The 24,144-nt window shown below is 37.2% G+C and overlaps 1 protein-coding gene across 3 annotated transcripts in view; it reads left to right on the forward strand.

Moving 5' to 3' along the window:
- LOC114360667 (WASH complex subunit 1) overlaps positions 1-22,508 on the forward strand; it is a 34,840-nt gene extending 12,332 nt beyond the window's left edge. For 2 of the 3 annotated variants that reach the window (XM_028315423.1, XM_028315420.1), the window contains exons 5-6: positions 5,219-5,354; positions 18,107-22,508. In XM_028315423.1, coding sequence (XP_028171224.1) covers positions 5,219-5,354; positions 18,107-18,289 — 319 coding nt within the window. In that variant the 3' untranslated portion in view covers positions 18,290-22,508. The remainder of the gene's footprint in view (positions 1-5,218; positions 5,355-18,106) is intronic. The other variant, XM_028315421.1, reaches the window with a different exon arrangement.
- The last annotated feature ends 1,636 nt before the right edge of the window (positions 22,509-24,144 follow it).

Raw genomic sequence — 24,144 nt, forward strand, 5'->3', positions numbered from 1 at the left:
TCGCCGTTCGTTACAACGAAAATAAATTTATGACGAATTTTAATGTATATTTTTATTTATCACCTCGTAACTTAGCCAGTGAAATCAAACAACACCTACACATTCTTGTGAATAGTAAATTATGTATTTGAATTCTACGAATTTCTGCGCTGCATAATTAATATGTAACCAAAAGCAACTCCTTCTAGGCAACATAATTTCATTATGTTTTTTTCATTCCTAGTTTGTAATTCGTCAAAAGAAATAACACATACCTACTGTAACTTTCCAGGCCGTTTCAAGTGATGAATTTAATTAAAAGCTTGATTTTAATTAGTCCCTGAATATGGATGCCAAAACAGTATGCCAGCTATTTAGAATTAACGAGACATCAGAAAATATATTTCACTTTAGCATAATCTTTAGGAAAAGTCGCTATTTGAGTAGAGCTTTTTGTGTCTTTCATTTTGTTTTATATTAATTGCAGTACCTACTATGTATTAAGATACTGCATTAACTAGGTCTTACAGACATTCTTATATGGGATGCCAGTCTTTGCTAAAGCCTCCGTGCGGACACTGTAAACAAACATACAGTACGTTTCTGCGGGTGTGGTGGCGAAACATCAAGTTCCACAGTTGCGTCATAGGACTATGTGATGGGGCTTTAAAATAATTTAACTTTACTATTATTTGTCAGACTTAATGACATACATATTATTATCCAAAATATCCTGGATTGGCAAAAAAAAAATCTGTCGTCAGTTAAAAACTAATGTAATCTTTTTAATGCGTTGGGAACCGGGATGATGTATGGTTCCAATAAAAACCTTCGCAATAACTTCACAGATGTGACTCACGAAAAATAACCCAGTACGTACCAAATTAACGCAAACCATACGCTGTACTTTGAATACAATGATGAATTAATTATATTAATTTTACCTATAATACATATCGATCAATACAACATAATGTACGTGTATTCTGAATTATATTTTGATTTGATTCATATTAATTAATTGTAATTACGTTTGTTATATCAATTGTTAAATTCTGTACACAATCTAACTGATCATGTTGGTCATGTAGTCAATCATAATAATAAATCATATGAGTCACCTCTGACTAAACTAAATAAGTGTTTGCAGCTACGGGAAGGTATGTCACTTAACATTTAAGGACTACAATTTTATTTAATAACTTATTTATTTACACATAATATTTGTCAGTTTCATTTTAAACTTTGGTAGGTACAAACTGTTCAACCATGAAATTTTTACACTTGTCGTTGTTTGCAAAATCCATTTCGGCTGAAGGCGTAACACAAGAACATATTTTGGGTTAGCAAGTGTTACCGTAATGCAAAATATACCGTTTAAAATTAAATATGTTGTGTCGTGCAGACCGGCCCTATATGGTGCAGGTTTATTTTGACTCCGTAAAATATTGTGTTGTAAATGTAAGTAATATGCACATACAGGATGTTTTTGTTATTATATTTGATTAAAGTTGTTGCATTTTAGCATCATTTTTATGATCAAGTATGTATAAGAAACATCTGTATTTTATACGTCTGATATTCAGCATTAAGATGCTAACTGTATTATTGTAATAAAGGCTCGTCTAGACTTTATCCAATAAGTTGAGCATGAAATTAGAATTAGGTTTCATAAATCTATTTAGAAAGGATCTTCTATCAGAAAAAGGCTGAAATTTTTCGTCTAGCCGTCAAGATATTTAAGAGAAAAGTAAAGGACACTTAAATAACATACAGGCATTTTTGTAGACAAAATCAGTTATGTACGTGACTCATATAGTGTTACGGAAGGATAACATCAAGATGTGAGTCGTTCTTAGATTGCGTGCGAAGATTCGTGTGTTCTATAGTATGAGGCTCGGTTTTTGCCTCATTACGCTAATTGCATAATGAATTAGATGGAATCCTGCGATGTAATTGCATGCTATTCATCCTTTAGGTAAAGTTAACTGAAAATTGTTCAGTATAATAGTTGCGTAAAAATATTTGATAGAAAATATTATACACTAATAGAGTCGTATTCACTGTATATTTTTGTTATTTTGGTAGAAAACGATCAAAATGTAATATGATATAAACAATTTAAAAATTATTTTAATGAAAATCAGCTGCCAAAAAATCCTAAACTACTCAAGTTTCGCATTAAAAAAAAACAACCGTATGTCTATTTGCCCTCCAATATCTACAGCACTTGTTTTCTCAGTATGTATGTTTAAATTTTACTGCCAAGTGTCGCAGTAATTCGGGTGTTTTAAATCAAACTTTTTTCAATATATTTTTAATTGCCCGGCTGGAGAAAGGAACCGGTCCTAACGCTTTTGCGCAGTACCGCGAACTATTTGTGCGATGGCCGGCTCTAATTCACGATCGCGTATGTTCTAAGAAAGCATACAGCGATATAAATAGCTGGGCGTATCTACACTTTCACGATGACGCCCGTGGCGCCGCCTCCTTCAATACTGTGACAACGTGCTAATTGTTGAACGACCAGAAAAACTGATATTGTTTTCCCACGCTTGTTTGCGCAGCCTTCAAGTTAGTCGTCTCTCAGTTTAATTGTAACAGTCTATCAATTTTTTACTATTTTCCTATTTATCTTCGTTCGAACGACTTGTTCGTAATGTTGCGTAATTCATTGAGCGTTCGCTCCGAGTCATTGTTTTTAATATTTTTTCGTTTATGTACGAAAAATATTAATTACGTAAACTGTCATCTGAAGAATTTCATACAAATTGCTCTCAGAGCTGCACAAGGTTGCAAACTTGCAAATCAGTAAAGCTGGTTTTTGAGGTGAAGAAATAGCGACGTCACTCGGCGTGGTAGTTTTAATGGGCGTTCACGGAACTGGCTTAGCGCGAACCTTCATATTGATCCCCACATCTCGCAGTTAACTAAAGCGTTTAAATAAACACACTGATTTGCTTGGACGTGTTGATTCAATTTTTTACACTGAATGCATTACCAACACAGAATTTTTTTTATTAAATCTGTAAAAAACAAGAAAGTTGATTCATAACAAATATGTTAAATAAGCTCTAGGAATTTAAAGGTTTCCCAGTGTAGATACCGCGACTATTCAAGGACATCATAAGTACCTATTCTTTTCTGAATCATACAAACAAACAAATTGTACATGAACATCACAACAGTCATTCAACTTATGAATATAATAAATGTTAAATTCTAATTCGCTTAAGTAATCACTTAGAATACGCAAACAATTCTACGAATTCCAGTCCTGTTTCTAATTTTTATGTTTGAAGTTATTAAAAAATAAAATAATGTAGCAAAATATGCAAGAGTACTTAGACGACCTACAGTTAAATAACATTATTGTACATTTGTAAAACGAAATACTAACCAGTGACGCAAATCTACGAATTCTAGTGAAAGCGATTCGCGCAGCATATCCGCGTATGTAAACAATACTCCACATGTATTGGCAATACCGACAATTGACGTGGTGTATTGGCAGATTAATTCTGTTGTATTGTATAGCTGAACTTTCCAATCACTAAAAGTGACATCACTTCGATTTGATGTAAAAACCACAAAAAAAACCTGAAAATGGCTATGTTAATAGTGATATACAAACAAAGATTATTTCTCGGTGGCAGAGCAAGATATTTTTGGGCCGTATTTAGTGTCTGGAAGAGGACTTCCAACTTTTTTAAAGGAGGAAAACAATGAAAAATCTGTTATGTATTCTCTCATAGACTTCTGCTATAATAGGGGATAATTCTGGTGTCTGCACACGTAAGTGCGCCGCGCCGCGAATCGATACGGCACAAAGGTCAGCCGTTAATTTAGCCCGGCTAATTAATTTAATAGTGGAAGTGCACACTATTTATATATACTGTGCTATTTGCATTATGTTGTTCTCTTTCATCGGACAAATTACAACGTTGACTTGAAACATGTTTGGTATCGATTTTCACACGGAGTTTATAGCATAGGTAACTTCAGCCTTGCAGGGTCTCGCTAACTACTTCGTGCTTGTGGGGCTACTCTATAACACCGTTTCTGTATTTTCCCTGTCGCTCACAAATCATAGGGCGATGTGTGAGAAGGATAAATAATTTTGAAATGATGATTGTAGGGCCAGGGAGTGAGTCTCGCTGGAGAACACAGTAATAAAATAGCTCATTAAAGTTTAACCCATTTTGTTCACGTACAGTCAACGGTACATCAACCTGTCACAAAACATCAGATTTCCTCAATAGATTATGGACTTTATGTCTAAAGAGAATAGATAACTACAGTAACAGTACACAAAATCCATTCTCCTCCCAAACTATCATAAAGGGTTTTGTAGATTAGTTACTTTTCATAAACTGGAACAAGTTTGATTTGACCTTACAAGTTATTATTTTTTAAATTCAAGTTAATCATAATTTTATTAGACAATGCATCCGTTTTAGGAAAACTCACTCCTTTGTCTTAAGTAAGGTCATGTACTCGCCTTGCCTAATATGAGGCAGAGCACCAAACATGCTGAGTCATATGTCGCGCCTTGCCCTTTACCTCATATTCTAAAACCATTTTAACGCAACCAATATCAATTATGTACGTCGTGGGCCCGTATTATGAAACGTACACTCGAAACTCGATTTATTCAATTAATTACATAGATGATATTCATTATTAAACCAGTCGGGATTTATTCTACCACTGCGACTCCTGTATGGCTAGGATCTACAGTTTGGCCTCCAATGAAATACCTACACCCGTCTTAGAATCCGCAACGAATTTAGTTAAACAAGTTATGGGATAGATTTTTAAGATAAACCTTAGATTATACATAACTAGCGGCCGCCCGCGACTTCGTGCGCGTGGACCGCGTTTTACCCCCTTAGGAGTTGTATTTCACAAAATCCCGTCTTAGTGAGCACCTACATTCTAAAAGGAAACCCCGTGCAAAATTTGAGACTTGTAGTTTCTGAGATTTCGTGATGAGTGAGGCCCTTTTCACACGTCCCGGTTGCCGGTTAGCCGGCAACCGGGACGTGTGAAAAGGGCCTGAGTTAGTCAATCAGTGACCTTTCGCTTTATTTATTTATTTAGGTTCACCATCAACTATTACATCAATATTTGCATAGACATTTTGACAATTCAATAATGTAAATGTATAGCTATATTTATAGATATATGTAGATAGTATTTTGAGTCCACGTGTCTTATTAATTTTTTTGTCGCACAGTGAAGAGAAGGCGCCTTCGAGCGCCGCCTCTGCTCCGGCGGGCGACGCGCATGCGAACCTGATGGAAGCAATCAGGAAGGCCGGGGGCGCGGGCCGGGCCAAGCTGCGGCCCGCGGCTGACACCACGCCAGATAAGGTAAGAAACAAACAATTAAGAATAAGAATACTTTATTCAGCATAGAAAAATAAAATAAAAATACAGTACATATTATAACATTTAACTACAAGCTATGCTGAAGAGGCGTCCGCTCAGCTATATTCGCGACATAACAAGCGCCATGTCGAGAAGCTGGTTTTCAGCGGGAACCAACACACAATGAAGATTGCGGATTGCGCGGCCTCTTGACCGGGACCATATTATTATTGAGGCTACCAGTCAAGAAGGCGCGCAACACAATTCAATTATAGGTCGTCACAAAGATAAGACAATATGTACATTATAACGAGGCTTCCGGCGACTGGGACCGCAATTAACTAGGACCGCGGTTCCAGTCAACGGATCCATAAAAAAAAAAAATTTCTTCCGGCGACTGGGACCACTCATAGATAACTTAAAAGAAAATATTATTCAATCCAAAATCGGTACAGTACTAAAATCCATGAGTGGTCCCAGTCGCCGGAAGAAAATTATTTAATTTTTACGCATCCGGCGACTGGGACCGCGGTCCCAGTTAATTGCGGTTCCAGTTGACGGAATCCTCATTATAACAGGTACTACAACACGAGAAAACACTGACCCGCTTATTAAAAAAGCTAAACAATAGTTTAAACCCTGTTTTAAAGTGACGTTTAATATGGAAATGAAAACTTTTTATTAATTAGGTAGGTAAAGGTGTAGGTAGTTTTCAATTTCTCAACTTTTTTAATTTCTAAAGTCAACACTAGCACATTGGATTACGAATTCTGTGTAGGTACTTTACTAACGCCAGGATGACGTGTCTTGTATTTAGGGCCATTACCATGCTCATCTACTAGTGATGGCTAACAGAAAAAATAAATACGATTCCCGGACCATGACTTTCCAGATATTTATGGTTCAGTAGATTTCTGAAAACATCCCCTCCCCACCGATTCCAGTGAATAAATAATAATCGACGGAATAACCCCGTTTACTCTCTTTGGAAACAACTTATGCCAACCGCTTTTTCCACGTATGCGATACGAGCTGAAACAATGAAGGTAACTACATTAGCAACGCGCTTCAGGCGACAAACCGGATCGCAGTAAATCTGTAGGTTTCTGTGAATATCTGCCCAAGCAGAGCTGTTGGAATTGCTTTTATCTAGAATAGGACACATCTGGGTCCAGTTTAACGTGACCAAATAATTTCGTGGACGTCATCTCTTGTTAGGTACAAACGATGGCACTCAAGCTTAATACTGCTGCATCTTAAATTATACCGGCATAAAAACCACCTGGGCTTGAATTCCAAAAAATATATAAAGCAAAAGATTTATTTTATTTACTGTGCGAAAACAAATTGCAATCTCAGATTATGCGTCAGCTTTTTTCGGAAGTCCAGTCCCACGCCTTTTAAGTAAAGGTTTTGTTTTGTTCTTTTTGAATTTTTTACATTGTATTGTAGCCAGCGGTGATCTAATCGCATTTCATACAAGGATAGTGCAACAAATACAATACTTTGAGCACATCAAAGCATATCTCGTATTTGTGTCACGCTATATTTGCCATCTTGTCCGCCACTTGCCAATGCGTATTGTGTTGTGCACTGAACTGCTGGGATGTCATTCCTAATTTACACTGGTCAGTTGCCCGGCGCATGACAAAGGGAGTAACTAATGATCAGATATCGCCACGAAGACTGCTCAAACTATATTTGTGAATTGACGCATATTTCGAACTGTATTTTATTTTGGTATGTATAGAGCGGATATTACAAAGTAAATTTTCCCGCTTCTTCGATCGCCATTATTTATAACGTGTCCGATCTAAAACTCAGTGATATCATGACTATTCTGAAACACTCTTTGTATCTTATCAAAAGTAAGCGCTTCACTTCTACGTCTCTTCTTCTGCTAGTTTCTGTTCAAGCTTTTACAAGTAACTACATAAGATATATTTGGTATGCTACGCATACTTAAATTCATAAACAATTTTCGCTTTTTACGACTAGACAGATATCGTAGAGATTAGCCTGATGTCATCGTCAATTGCTTCTTAAACATGACACCCTATGCGCAATCACATCCCGCGGTGTTGTCCGCATCCTCAATTCGCGCACAATGGGCGTCGCTCCTCCGAGGAAGTCAACAATATTGCGAGTCAGTGATCTCGGACACAAATAAATGTACCAACTGCCTCAAGGATAACGGCCTTCCAAGAAATCATAGCGATAGTCATCTTTTAGTACCTATTGCATTGCTCAATTATACATAATTTACGTAGGTATTATGACTTCAAAATAATTTAACTAATATTCGTTTAGTTAATAATATAGAATTAAAATTATCATCATTAGAGTAAGCGAGCTGATGATTTACAAACTGTTTATCCCGAAATAGAACTGCCTTTTTTATAAACAAATAAATCTAGATAATAAAAAGATGAACATAGAAACAGAAAAACTATACCTAAATAAATTGATTGTCAAACAACCTATCGACATCAGCAATAATTAATTATTTTCTGCTTATCAAATCTATTTAAATGATCGTAGATAAAAAATTCTTAGAAAAAGAGAGTAACATAAACTTGTCTTTCCCGTTTCCTTGAACAGTGGGTTTATCGAACTATTGGGAACTGCAAATTACTTAGAAATAGACTAGAAACGACTTGACTTATGTTTCCGTCGTACACGACCGTACGTACGATACCGAGCACCTCGCGGGTTGAACGCTCGCGGTATTAATTACCAATTAAGATTTTATTGCTCCTCCCGATGATGAGCGAATTAGCAATAAACATCCGACTCTCGGTATTCACTCCTCGACGAATGTTATCACAATTTTATACTCGATAACTTCTTGGAAAATAAAATAACCAAGTTAACACTTCCAACGTCTGTCCACACATCATTAGAGGACTGGAATTGAAAACTCGTTTCACAAAAAATATTTTATGCAGGTGTTTGACGACTACAAATTCTTGTCCTTATCTGAAATCCCTCGATATGGAATACGTTGACAGGGTGGAATTTTCTTGTGAAGAGATCTTACTTGTCAATGTCAATTTTATGGTGCTTCATTTCACGGTATACTTGTATTGTTAAGTTAATGATTCTCGCTATCTGAAAATATATTCGCATTGAGTTGAATAAATACATGGCAATTTATAAAGTGTAGATCAGTTGCTTTTAAGGGACTATCAGATGCATTAGTAAAGAAAACTCAAATGCTCAGTAACCCTGTATAATTGTTATGGGCATACGTTATCATCAGTAAGCCGCCGCGTCACGCGAGATGATAATTTGAATACGTCACGGCGATCCGCTTGGTCCTTCAGAGGCCGAGTAATTACCGCCCGAGCCGGACGCTTCAAGGAAGTTGGATAATTGTTCATGTACTCAGCTAATTTCGCTTCTAAGAAAGCCCATTACAATATTCCGTGATAGTGTAGCGATAATGATATCAGCTTAGCGCGTGAACCGCGGCTGGAACGCGCATATACAATGGACAACACGCATAAGTTGTAATATTAAGTTAAATTATGACTTAATTTAAAGTTTAGATCACACACATTACACTAGTTTTTATTTCACCTCGATCCATCCAGTATTACCGAAGATAGAGCCTCGAGAAGTTTACGGACATTTTAAAATTTTCAAAAATTTCCAATATTCGCGCGTGACGTCACAACATGATTTTGCAGCCCCCGCACGTTAACCCATTTACCACTTTTTGTCTTTTTCTAACTAAAATAAAATTTTACCTAACTGACAACTGTTGTTAGTTGTCATCGTTCAATCACATTTCAAACTAGGCGCTAAAAAAGTAACCATTGTTATGCCACCTATTGCCAATTTTGTGCACTATGAAGCCATTTTTACATTTATGCACTTAAATATAAATTTTCTGGAAAAATAACCAATAAGGTCTCTGTGCTCAATAACAAAATCAAAATCAAAAAATATTTATTCAGTTTAGACCACAAGTGGCACTTATGAACGTCAATAGAAAACGAGTAAATAGTCCAGTTATTTGTTAATTTTACTTGGAAAGTTTTCCGGAATTTTTGAAAATTGGTGAATAAATAGATTTCGCTATGTTCTTTCCGAATTTTGTGACCTCGTTTAATGTACCTGCTAAATTGCGAGTTCTTTTTTCTTTGATCATGGCAGGACACGCTGCCGGGTGTCCTAAATATGCTGAAGTATAAAAAAATTCGCGTTGCATGTATACTTCAATACATTTTTTTTGTCTTGTTTGTTTCTACATTACATAATTGTATCCTACTAATATTATAAATGCGAACGACCACGGCACGGGCTGGAAGACGTAGCGTGGGCAGGCCTCCTACTAGGTGGACCGACGATCTGGTAAAGGTCGCGAGAAGTACCTGAATGCGGGCAGCGCAGGACTTTTTATTATGAAAAACCCATGGAAAACCCAAAGGCCTCTCGCCTTTGTCCAGCAGTGGACGTCATTTGGCTGTAACGACAAAATAGGAAAGTAATTATCAAAAATCTTCTCTAAGGCAGCATTTTTCCAATTTCGCAACGAGTGCGGCAATCACACTTAACTAACAGACTAACAGAGAGCATAGTGAAATCTATTTTAATCACCAATTTTCAAAACTCCCGGATCACTTTCCAGGTAACCACGTTAATTTGTACCAAACGACTGGACTATAATTTAATTGATCTAAAAATTTGGGTAGATCTTCTCAAAAACAAAAGAACTGGTGCTAAAAGGGTTAAGTGACGTTTTGACATTTGTAGAGGGCCTTGTAGAAGGGGAGGCTATGGTGCTGAATGTGGATTAACTCGAGTGTCATAGTAACTTATTAGGCTGCTAATCTTGATGATAAAATGAAAAATATTTTATTCAAGTACATAGTCTGGTCATAAGTTCTGCCATATGATAATAACTTTTGAATTTTGAATGAAGGTTTCAAAAACATTTTTTACTGAATTAGAATAAAAAAGAAAAAATGTGCGATAGTTCGAATTTTATTGTATGTGTAGTGGACGCATAAAGAAGTCCGAACTGCAGTTGTCACGTTGCATTGGTGCGGCTACGCGCCAAAGCAGATTTTCGTTGTGCTGAAAAAATTTAGTTTATCTTTTCATTTAATGATAGGTATAGGTGTACCAGAATCTCATGGCAAACAAAAATATTGGAAAAGTGTGTCTCTCATATGGCAAATGTCTATGGCTTTATTGTCACCTGTCAAAGTAAATCAAGTGAACTGTCAGTCGCTGCAGAAATTTTGTAATCTTCTCATGCCTATTTGTTATTTTTGTGAAAAAGTAAAAAAAGCTCAAGCAAGTCATATTGTTTTCAATGTGTATTGTAAAATAAGGCATAATTCAAAGTCAATCTTTGATTTTAAAGCGCGTCGTTGAGTTGACAATAAGTTGGAGTGAAATTTGATACATTTAGTTTATTACCTAACTGCGTCAGAAGGAGGGTTTTTTTAAATATTATTCTTATAATAGCTGCTTTATCGGGGGTTTCAGGTGTACCTCACAAATTGGTGCAGAGGAATGGTGAAAATGTTATGACCATGTAAATAAAATTGAAAAAGATTTCATCAAGTAAGATAGAATAATTGAAATGCTGGAAGAGCAATTTATAATAAATACCTCTTTATCTTGATCATCTATTGAAGAAAAGTGGAATCCTTGGAATCGTTTTCTAGTTCTGAATGAAGTGATTAGTTATAAGTATGATACATAATAAAATTAGTTACATAAAGTAATATACGATTTACTTATTTTTCAAGACATTTTCCTATTATTATTACTGACGGGATTGCTACCATGTACCTTAGTTTTGAGTTTCCAATATTTCGGCACTGTTGCAAGCGCCATGGTCACGGAGTAACTGAAGAAATTAAAACCAGACATCGTTCAGATGTGCGTTCAAAAGACCTGAGATTTAAAAAAATCCCACGTTTTGTTTAAACAGTAAGCGAAAAAAAAGTGACTTGAAAATGGAATACAAAATGATAAGGTATGGTAAATGATAAGTCTTTATCAATGAAGAAGCAGAAGTTCAATTTCATGTGTCCTCCATCTAGGCTAGTTTCCATCGTCACTCAAAGTTTGGCTGCGGTCTCAAATTTGGGCTTAATTGAGGTATTTTTTGGGTGAGAGGCATAAGAACTAATGCCGTTTTATATCAAAAATTCATACTTAAAGGTAATCAACCAGGTACAAAGTATTTCCTTGTATGTTAGTCTGCCACTCTTTAGTAAGTCCCGAAATCCCCGCTTCGGCTCCCCTACTAACCATTCTAACCATTGTACACAGATAATATCTTACATGCAGCTTTTCATGTTACTACGTCACATTTTCAAAATCCGCGCGGAAAATCGCTCCTAGCGGAAGAGCGCACTTTGAGCTTGAATATTTCAGTCATTTTTAAAGATATCAAAAAAGTAAAAATACAGTATTCATTCTAATTTTTTGTAGTTTTTTTTGGCATCTTCAACAAAAATTGTGCGCCATGTCCATTGTGACATGTTCATTAAAACTTGTGTATTCGTTATTTTAATAAAAGATGTCGTGATCTCTTCTTTACCTAAAATTATAGGTGTCCAATAGTAAATGTATAACTATCCTATCGAAATCGATCGTGAATGTTACGCTAAGCGTACTTCTCATCTTTATGAATCAGACAAACGTTGGTTTAATTTTAAAATTATTTTTATTTGGTTATCACTACAGTTGATTATGATAATAACGTATGATAATAACTATAAACAATGACCACGTTATGCGAGCGACAATAACAAGTAATTTTAGACTAAAACATTTGTATTTTAAATACGCTGACGAATCATTAGGAAGTGGGATAGTAAATATAACATGATATGACGTATTGAACCATACGAAGTACTTACAGCTATTTTTAACGTTCCGTAATGACGGGGGTTCTTTTAACGTGTTTATACGATAAACGTAAGGATGTTCTCAACGCGTCCATAAATCGGCGGATTCCTCGGAAGACGCGTTTCTCGTGCGCCCGCGCAATCCCGCGAAGCGCGTAACGAGCCGGTGTTGCATCACGCCGCTAATCCGCGACGAGGGGAGCAAAAACGAGACTTAATATTATAAAACTTTTTATGCTAAATGATTTACAACGAAGTTCAGACCACCGAGCATTATGCTTTATTATATGTATATTATTTTGCAGAATTGCAGAGGTAGAAGTAAGAAAGTAATATGCTACCTTGTTCGTACACCAGTAGGTAGAGCCGATATTGAAATGGAATGAATTGGCGACAAAAAATCAATTCACACTAAAAATACATGCTGGATTGCTGGCTACTGTTTTGAATGTTATTAATTTATTTGGCAATACATTACTTTGCACATAAGTTTGCATTTGCAATTGGCGCTTACGCGCGACCCAAAATTGGCTGGTGATTTTTGCGATTGTTTTGTAAACTTCGGGCAATAATTGGCGTTCTGAGAACAATGGAAACAAGAGTTTATTGTTGCAACTAGTTTCCAAATTGCAATGAAGGATTGGTGGATTCGTGGAAATACGTGACGTTTGTATTGATGAGGCGGAGCGAGGCCTGAGCGGTGGGCGTTCTGTTCCTTTTGACGAACACAAAGGACCTGCTCTCGCCGCTTTATCCGTGACTGCGGCTTTATCCCTGGGCCCTCGCGCAGGAACGGCGCACTTTACTGCATACAAAGCATGCGCTATATCACGTTCCAAAAAGCAACAAACCGATAAACGTAAATAGATCAATAAGAAACCGGCATAAATAATGCGACAGGCATTTTTCTCTTTTTATAAAGCTGTTTCTTGGATTTAATAATTCAACGAACGCTACTTTTCTTTTCACATCGATTCCGACAATATGATTCGTTCCGGTCACACATATTTATTTTGGCTTTTCAAAAAAGTTGTTTCGGGATGCAGCACCGTCTTCCAAATGAGGTGGTCGTGGTCGGACTCGTCGCAGTAGATGTTTTATTTATCACAATACCTGAACGTCAGTTTAGTTCTTACATCTTCAGTAATAACGTTCTCATTAGTCTGAAGCACTGGCTTGTGTAACATGTACATTTCATAGAATGCATTCCGACGCGCCGAATTTTTCTTTGTAAAATGTCTTTATGAAGTATCATCGTCATATACTAAAGGGGTCGCTATGTTCATTACCTGCCTAGTTCCTGGGATCGTACGCGATAGAGACACAATTTATTATTTACATAGTTGCATATTAGTTTTACTCTGACTGCATAAAGATTGTATAAAGATCTGTATCTTACTCACGTATGCCATATTTACTGATGCGACTTATGTGGGAACAATATTGATATCTCAAAGTAATTTCAATTAATAACACAGATTTTATTTATTTAAGTGAAAAAAGGTTTTATACAGCAAAACTTTTGACAAATGACCTGGTAAATTGGGGCTTTTTTGTTGATAGCATTGGTTTGCACGGTTCTTTTTACGAGTAAAAGAGAAGTGCTCGCTCATGCTATTAAGTTATTGAGTATTTAATTTTCTGCTTTACTCGTAACTTTCTAAGCCTGACAGCTCCTTAACTGCAAAGTCTACATTTACCGACTGGTTACTGGCAGCTTTGTACAAAGTAAACAGATGAAGTTTATAGCTCAGCAGCACACATCGGCGCTACTCGCGGTTATGATTGGACACCGGAACAAGTTTAGAAACCCGTCCGACCGCCGCTCCCCTAGCCTACAAAACCTAAACGAGCTTCCATAGGCTCAAGTTGCAGGACTAATACAATTTATCAAGTACAAAAACCAATAACGGGCAAATAGATAGCCGAAGGCTGAAACGATGACAAAATCCTAACACGAAATCATCACAATATTCTGTCAAAATAACTACAAGTTATTACAGGACCTACACTTTTGTCTGTTATATTTTGGGACGAGCGTTTATAAAATTGACCATTCTATAAAACATCCTTTTCTCAGATGTAACAGACAAGTGTGAAAGGATGATGGGCAACAATGTATGGAAAGTGGTACCCGCTCCAATAGCCATAACCAATATACAGTGTGAGTCACGTTAAAGTGTACATATGAAAATAGATGAAACTAGACCTATTTTTATCGACAAAAAAGAGGTCAAAATTTTTTTGAGATTTTTTTTAAATTTTTTATAGATCTTTTTTTCTTCCAATTACTTATTGTAAAGAAAACATAATAACTTTTAAACTAAGCGGTATATCTTGATAAAATAAAAACAGTAATAATGCTAAATAACAGGCAATACTAAAAAAATACATAAATACACAAAAAAGGCCAACAAATAAAAAAATTATACTTTTTGAAAAAAATCCGCTTAAAAATTCGTGTTTTTTTGGTTATTTGACAAATTTCTCCAAAAAATGCCCCTATAACCGGTAGTTTTTATTACTTTGTATTATTCTCTATCGTATTACCTTCGTAAAACGAAAAATCGCATGTCTCTATCCCTATCACAACGTTTGCAATGATCGTTTGAACTAAGCCTCTCCGGGCGCGCCATTCAACGCTTCGTTAACAACAAAACTGAAAATGGCTCTAGATTTGTAATTTTGATAAAGACAAGTTAGATTTCAAATAAAAACAAAAGATTTCGAAGTAAAATAAGCATTTTAGTTAAAATTAAAATTGTCTCTACCTGTAGCGNCCAATATTTCGACACTGTTGCAAGCGCCATGGTCACGGAGTAACTGAAAAAATTAAAACCAGACATCGTTCAGATCTGCGTTCATAAGACCTGAGAATATTTAAAAATATCCCACGTTTTGTTTTACAGTAAGCGAAAAAAAAGTGACTTGAAAATGGAATACAAAATGATAATGTATGGTAAATGATAAGTCTTTATCAATGAAGAAGCAGAAGTTCAATTTAATGTGTCCTCCATCTAGGCTAGTTTCAATCGTCACTCAAAGTTTGGCTGCGGTCTCAAATTTGGGCTTAATTGAGGTATTTTTTGGGTGAGAGGCTTAAGAACTAATGCCGTTTTATATCAATTCATCGTTCGTTCGTTTCAGCCAAATGACGTCCACTGCTGGACAAAGGCCTCCCCCAAGGTTTTCCACAATGAACGGTCCTGCGCCGCCCGCATCCAGGCTCTTCCCGCGACCTTTACCAGATCGTCGGTCCACCTAGTAGGAGGCCTGCCCACGCTACGTTTTCCAGCCCGTGGTCGCCACTCGAGAACTTTCCTGCCCCAACGGCCATCGTCAAAATTGTCAAAAATTCATACTTAGAGGTAANATTTCAAAAGGTCTTTAGATGTAGGAAAATGTCTGCTATGGGGCCAGTTCTAATTCACGTTTTGAAAGCAGTCATTCCACTAAGTATTATAATGAAAGTATAACACAATCATCCATGTATACGAGTATGTATTATGACTACAATCTATTAATATAACTAAAATAAGCATTGAAAAGGAAAGGATTATATCTACGATGAACTACCCAAGCTATTAGCTCTTTATTCGCTTTCATCATCATCATCATGATCAATTTAGCCATAGAACGTCCAGTTAAACATAGGCCTCTTCCAATGATTTCCACAATGGACGGTTGGTGGCGGCCTGCATCTAGCGCCTTCCCGCTACCTTTATGAGGTCGTCGGTCCATCTTGTGGGTGGACTTATTGGGTCTTGTGGATTTATTCGCTTTAGCAACCCATAATAAAACCCTTAAGTAGTAATAAAACTTCAACCCCTTTATTAATAAAAGTTACACCCTAGTTGAACTCTGGCTTAAATTGTCATTTGGTATGGAAATGTCATTTTAATCCAAGGTTCATCCTAGGTATAACCTTTTATTAATAAGGGGGTAGTAGTTCTTCAAATAAAAACATTTATTTCACAACTATCCCTATCAATAATTATAGAGTTATGGAAGGATGCTGGAGCAGTAAACCCTTCATGCGTCGCATAACCTAAGTACCATGCGATGGACACGTATGATACTTAGGTTACACAAAAAGTATGTTTATCTTCGAACACAACCAGATCTGAGGCTGGTGGCCATAGTAAATGTTGTTCATCTTGGTAAGACCTTTCAAACGACACTAGAAGCATATCTATTGGAGCCGGGTACCATTTTGCCCATTGTCCTTTATAGCATATTTATTTTTGTACGTGCTGCGTCGTCACCCCTAGTGTCGCATCGGAAAGCTATTTGTGTAGTATCGCTTGCCATTGACCTTTTGTTTCAAGCGATAAGCCCTCTCTGATAAGTGTCGATATTCTCTTCAGAAACCCATACTCGCTGCGATAACTGCGCACTCACACCCACGTACTCTGAAAGTGTATTCATGCTCGTTTATCTCTCGTGCTGTACTTTATATAAAAATGAACGTCAGAATTCTAATAATATCAGGCAACAAAACATTAGATATTAGGCAAACAAACGGTCTATTTGAAGCCTTACTGAAAGCATGGGCAATGGGCATAAAAAGTAAAGTAAAGGATTTACTAATTCTTTTCATGAAAATCAAAGCCTCATCCAGTGAAAGACATAAAATACCTGAATGGCAATGAAATCAAAAGACATTTGAGACCGACTTTATCTGCGAAGCTTGGGGTCGATCATTAGACGCGCAAAACTGGCTCCCGCCGATTGAAATGTTTATGCTAATCTTTTCAACGCATCGCAATTAATCGATTCGTTTTATTGCGAGCTAAATTGCTAATACGATTTCTGAGAAACATTATAATTTCAACATTTATATCTGAGGGATACTTATAAAGTTTAGACATAAACACTAAAAATAAGTTCTGAGCTAATCTCAAATTCTCGAACCACTGGTCGTGGTGCTAGACAAGATAGTTTACTTGTTCATAATGAATTTTATATCTTTGCTTCGACAGCGAAGATTAAGTTTGAATAATTTATTGTATATCTCTTTTTTGAGAAATTGATTAAGACGTAAAAGTTCGTCTAGTCGAAAATTTAATATTGCCAACCTGAATATTTTAGCAAACAATTTACTTGGCGCCTGCAATTTGGCAGACTTTCCAAACAATCTTATTATGTTTGAACAGCAATGTTTTCGTCAATAAGGTCGTTTCTTTTGTAGTTATTTCATAATATTTATTGGATTTCTAATATGAAGTGAAAACGCTCATTATATTAAATCAACCATTCTTACTACGAAAAATCCTTGGTACTTAGGTAATTACTTTAAATATTAACCATGTATTAGTCAAGTCGATATAACCAACAGGTAGCCTCCATTGTCAAATCTTCAAGGTCCTTTTGATTTAGTCATAAAGGAAAATTTTCTGATTCATTTTCTAAATTTTTTTCCGGTATACCCGCGGGTAAATTATTTTTTTAGGGTGTGGGATATTTCGTACTATTGTTTGTACATACTTCGGTAAACCCAAGAATAGAATAGTGGAAAATCTCATTGAGCTGTTTTAGCTGCATATTACAGTGCAGAACAACTTTGAAAACTGGATTCAATCTTAATCATTCATTCGTTTTAATTCTGTAATACAACCAATGAAAAGCCTATTTAAATTGTTGCTTGAAATTGAATACAGCTGTAATACACAAATGGGTAGTTCTTGCCCTTCTGGCAAATAATCCAAGCTGCCTTCGCGACTGGTACAATGCCATGCATTTTCCCAACGAAAAAAAGCCATATTACAGACGATGGAATGTCAAACTAAACACTGGGATCTTATGTTAGTGTAATAGGGGCGAGTTTGCTACAAAAATGTGAATGTAAAAGTCTGTAATCTCATCTCCTTGTCGTAGGGCACCAAAGCGGCTCCGACCGGCGACCTGATGGCGGACCTTCACGCCAAGCTGTCGATGCGCCGGCGCGGCATCTCGGGCGCCGAGCGCGGCGGCTCCGTGCTTCACACGCTCGCGAGCGTCATCCCCGAGCCGGCCGAGTCCTCGCCAGCGCATTCGTCCAGCGAGAGCGACTGGGAGTAGCATCATGTCTATACTGACCGGGTAACATCTGTGTAACCTGAAAGCTAACGGTAGATCAGCGTTACACCCGAGCCAGAAAATCAGCGAACGTTCCTTATGCGAGAATGACTGGGAGTACCGCCACTGCCCCGGCCGGGTAACATCCATGTGACCTGAAAGCTAGCTATCAGCATTACACCCGAGCCAGAAAATCAGCGAACGTTCCTTATGCGAGAGCGACTGGGAGTAGCATCATGTCTATACTGACCGGGTAACATCCATGTGACCTGAAAGCTAGCGGTAGATCAGCGTTACACCCGAGCCAGAAAACCAGCCAATATTCCATAAACGAGAGCGATTGGGACAAGCTACACCTCTTCACTGGCCGCGTATGAACGAGCATCTATGACCTGCAAGATAGCGATCAGCTTTCTGCCCTAGCCAGAAAAGCAAATGCCGCAACATTCCTCAAGCCGCAGCGACTGGGAGTAGCAATAGTATTTTAAGCGCGTTGCACTACTGAACTCGATGTTACCATCTTTGGACCCTAATCTGGCGTTCACATCAGTAAAATAGCAATTTGAAAGTTTTGGTAAATCTAATGTTTCCACAACTAGGTAGATGCGACACCTTTTTGTGCGCCGATTTTATATTCCACTGAATTTTTCATTGATACGAATAATATTGAATGTTAAACACATGAATATCGGCATTCGGTATGCACTAAAAAGTTGTTTGTAAGTCTAAAATAATAGTTTTCTATGAGTCTGTACACGTGTGCTGCGACATACGTTGTAATCTCAACATAATCAACCGTGAACATCACTTCAATGTGTACTAACTACGTGTGTCCTCAGTAAATTCACGCGATATCGCATTGATCTGCTTGATGAGTGGGAGTGAGTGATTTAACGTTGTGAATGACGCCTGAATAGATCTAGCTTGGCGCAGTAGTTCAGGGCTTCAGGCTAATTGTGTCCCAGGGTGACGCAAAAAAGAACTTAATGACTACATAAACTGCATTCCAAGCGGTTTACTAATCAAAATCGTTAAGTCAATCTTTAAATGTGAGTAATGAGATTTCCCTAACTTGGACTTAGTTATCTTGCATGTTTCACGAATTTTTTTCTTAAAAAAATCCCCGACCACAAATTCTGTACTGGGTTATTTGCTCGTGGGAAATATTTGCCAATGTTAATTAAATAAGTGTTCATTGGAAATACTAGATAATTTTCCAATATTCAGCTCCATAAATAGGTACCCATCGATGATATCATTTGGATAATCGCGGGACAACACGCGCACTAAATGTAACTATGATCTCCAAATGTAACCCTTCTGTAGGCTGAGTGAAGCTGTTAACTCGAACAGCTCTCAGTGTGTACACACGCCTTAGATTTTTACTCGAAGTATACAATCGTGGATCGGAAAAGGGCTCTCGTTCCGGGAGGTTATTACGATAATCGCATTTCCCACTAGTGGCTATCTCGCTTTCGTTTCCGAGAAGGTGCGCGGGCGCAGCGCACCTTCCCCGCAAACTATCAACTGGTTCGGCTAATCACCCGATTTCCAGAACCGAGAAACAGATAGAGAAGCGCATAATAGCCGCGGCCCACTTACGCGGAAGTCGCTAATTCTACGACAATTTCGACGCATAATCAGTTTATCATTATGGCCACTTATGTTTTTCGGTTCAAGGGCCCACCGTAATTTGTGTAATGACGCCTCACCTATGAGTCGGTTCGACGAATTTTGTAATGTAGATCTGAGTAGAGGCGAGGGGACCAGGTATATTTACGACCGGCGCCTATTTCCGGATACGTGTCTTTTTATTCTTGTAAACACTTAAACCTTTGATTACAAAACTATGCAGGGAACAAGTAAAACTCCTAGGTATGGTAGCAGAAAGGATAGGGGAAGTAGATAGATATTTGGATAGAGATTCTATAAAGTGTTAAGAAGACCATGTGATGTGCGTGCCTAAGTATGTTGGGGGTGCTAATATATAAAACTTAGGATGCTCATTTTTCATTTCATTTTTTTAATATGCTCTTTCTATTTAGTACGAATGTGATAAGGTTTAAAAAGGTTAAGAGTTAAATCGACAACGAATTATCAAATATTTGCGTAATTAAATTTTATAATGCACTTTTATTATCGTGTTACAGCATAGCTAATTAATTCCCAACTAAATAAATTTACATAATTAATGCTTTCCGCGGTGTGAGTCACACTTGAGGTCGTGCGTTGAAATGAAATTTTGCGAATGGTAGGCCGACTCGGCCACACAGGCTGCGCTGTCAAAGGCTCGTTAAACCAAACAATAGATATTCTCAGTAGCGTCGGCCGCGGCAGACTCCCAGTCGACAGAACTGTCACCGGTCTGGGCCGGCGAAATGTAGTCACGCACAACGAAAACAATCGATTTGCATGCCTAATTTCAATTCAATGGAAGATAGAAATATAAAATAGTTATCGTAAGACAAAATTGAATAATAAAAATATGTGAATATCTACCTAGATATTCGGCCCTTATGTTGCTAAGTTACAACAACACAATGTCTAATCCGAAGATCAATAAATTAACGATCGAGCTTCCTAATTAATTGATAACATCATGCAAGTGAAGCAATAACAGTCGGTAACTTTACGTAAGAGTATGATGAATGTTTGCTCCGGTCGTGCTAGAAACTGGTTAGTGCTGGTAGATACCAACATCTAATGTAAAGCCGACGGCTGAATACGTTAATGCAGCGTGATAAAATGTAATGTAGAGTTTACAACAATTTGAAGTAAATGTCCAACCATGCTTTTGCATGCGCATTGCGTGTTTAAGGCGGCAGGGTTTACAGCGTTCCAAATATCACTCTAGTGGGTGTAACGTGACAAGGGTTTCGTATGGGCACATTAGGTAAATCGTCCGCGGTACCTTCTTTATTTCGGTCACATTTGTATGCCGCATGACGGGCCCATCCGCATACAGTTAAGTTCCGATGAAAATAGCTGTGGCTTCGCTTTGCATTACACTCGGCCGGGATAATACCAGCTAACAATTGTTTAATCATGTACAGGTTTATTCACATTTTAGGAACTAAGCTGTAAATAACGTTGACTGTACGGTTTTGTACATTGTTGTGTCTGATGATGTAACGTTGTTTCTTAGATTGACATTTTCATCACCTAGAATTTGACTCTAAAAGGGTTGTTAAGAGGTATAACCAAGCGACAGATCGAAGGAATACTAATATAGCTTACTTAAGTCTCGAATGATGTTTGTAAATCAATACACAATGCTAGATAGTATAATTACATATTTTAATAATATTTCATTATTACACATCGTAAATGTTCGCTATTAATAAATGAAAATTACTAAGTAATGATCGGCCTAATGTTTCCTAGTTTGCCCAGTTGTAATTAGATTTTGCCATTGTAGTTAACGAGTAAGTTTTCAGTAATATATTAGTGAGTAAATAATATTAAGTAATGTGAATGTTTTTCATAACCTTTAAGGCCTTTGTTAAGTGTAGGTGGATAATGCATCGTCATAGTTTCCTATAATAGCCCTTCGTGAATGTTCTGCTTGACTTTTTTCAAGAATCTTCTCCGTAAGTGAGATTAGTTCCGCTCCGGTCGTGGCGGCCGCGTCCGCAGCTAGAAGCCGGGTCTTGCCTACGACGAATTCGGACCTCCCTTATTTGTATCGTTTTCGACATTACGGATTTCTCGTGATTCAGTTTTCCGAGTAGGTACACAAACAGTTTTTATTCCGAGTAACCGACAGGTTGACCTTTGGTTCTGAGAACGTGAAATATTTTGATTAACGATATAAGTGTTATTGCATGTCACACGATAAAATCGCCCTCCATGCTAGTGTGAATTGGATGAATGATTTAGCAAGTATTTAATTTGTATTTCGTGCGTTAATGACGAGTGTTTATGGGAGTAGTATAGTTTACGAGGGTAGTTAATGACACGCAGGTGCTATCGGTCAGGGATCGCTGGAGTAGGCGGCCGGCGCCTTTAGCGCTCACGGTTACGCCGGAGATTAGCTCAGCCTATTGCAGCTGTCGCTTATGGGTATTTTGTAACGCCATTGTTTTTAGCTTAATATTTTTAAAGTTAAGTTTAACGTTGACAATAGACTATTTTATATGATTGGAACAAATCGGGACGTGAACTAGCTGTAAGTTGGATTTAAATCATTTTTATCGGCTAATGAAATTACAACTGTTGATATTATAATTGATTCGTTATCAAATTATGTATATGTTACGGCTAAAGATAGATGTGAACATAAACTTAAGATTAGCCGGCTAAACTTAAGTTTATCTTCGACGAGGTGTTAATGTTAGTTTCTTCTATCTTTAGCCGGCTAAACTTAAGTGTAACCGCAGGCCCTTGGCTAAAAATGTAGAAGGAAATGGAAAAGGAAACAGTGTAATAATGTTTACTATTTTGACACGAAAACTTTATTAAAAAATAATCACTTTCATTACACATGCTTTTATGTACCTATGTAGGTATTCAAAATGACAATTATTACAATAACAAAACATTAATTACTTAAAACAATATCTAGGTACCTAATCATTAAAATAAAATAATAAGGAACCATTTGGTCATTACAGAATCTTCTGTAGGTAGGTATTTAAAATTACAAAATAAAACAAAATAAAACTTCTTCAGTGTTAATTACTTAAAACAATATCTAGTCACAATTGTTAAATAATATGGAGCTATTCGTTGTCTCCCCACCGCCCCCTCAAGCCCTCCGCCGGCCTGGCGCGCCCATCGAATACATTTTTAGCCGTATCGTTTTGGCTAATGTGCACATTAGCCGGCTAAAGATGGAATATCACGACGCAAACTAACATGTTATCGAACTTTAGCTGCTTCTCGAAGCTAAACTTAAGTTTAGCCGGCTAATCTTAAGTTTATGTTCACACCTATCTTTAGCCGTAACATATATACAATAGAGGTATTTTAACATAGTTATTGTATTGTATATTTTAGGGTGTAGCTACTTTTATATTGTAGTATTAAAATACTTGCCTTTTATAGTGTTACTTTAAGTTTTGACTGATTGCTTTATGATCTATTGTGTTATGATTGTAACATGTATAATTATATTTACACTCCATGCATTTTTATGTTAATGCGAACATTTTTAACACTAATTAGGTACAACAAATAATAGTCAACAACTATCTTAAATATTTAAGATGGATTAGTGTTTAGCCGATGACCTGTTTATTCGTAAGTGTCGATATTTATTCACAGCAATTATTGTACGAGCTCCTAATAGTTATAGAATATTTATAGTTTATAATGTTTCTCACTAATTGAATTTGGATAATTACGCTAATCCGTCTGATAGTTATAAAGACTTATCTTGTACATATTTGATGTATTTAGCGCAGCCGAGGCGCGGAGCCGCGGCCCGCGCATGCCGTATGCTCGGCACGAATTTTAAATGTTACTGTGTATGGTATGTCACTAATTAAATGGAATTTAAACATTCGCCTGCGTTTATTTTCAAATCCCTTAAAACCTTAATTTAATCCCTGCAGCGGTTCATCTAAAACGCATAATTCGCTATGAAGAAGCGGAAAGTGTTTCCGAGTAAACAAATAATCCGTAATTGAGGGTCACCGACTTCTCTTTACGCATTCTGATTATTTATAACGGCAGAGCCACCTCGCTAGAAAGCTACGTGTTTCGGGTTTTACACGGCATTGCCCCAGAATAACGCGCGACGAGATTTCTCGGTATCACCGAGTCGGGTATTTCGGAATCGGAAACAAGGATTCCGGGAAATCGCTGGCCTCAGCGCGAGTCCGAGGACGAGGCGCGGGCGCAAGTGTGCGCGCTGC

This window comes from Ostrinia furnacalis, unplaced genomic scaffold (genome assembly GCF_004193835.3).
Source record: "Ostrinia furnacalis isolate ACB-3 unplaced genomic scaffold, ASM419383v2 OfSCF5116, whole genome shotgun sequence".
Classification (NCBI taxonomy): domain Eukaryota; kingdom Metazoa; phylum Arthropoda; class Insecta; order Lepidoptera; family Crambidae; genus Ostrinia; species Ostrinia furnacalis.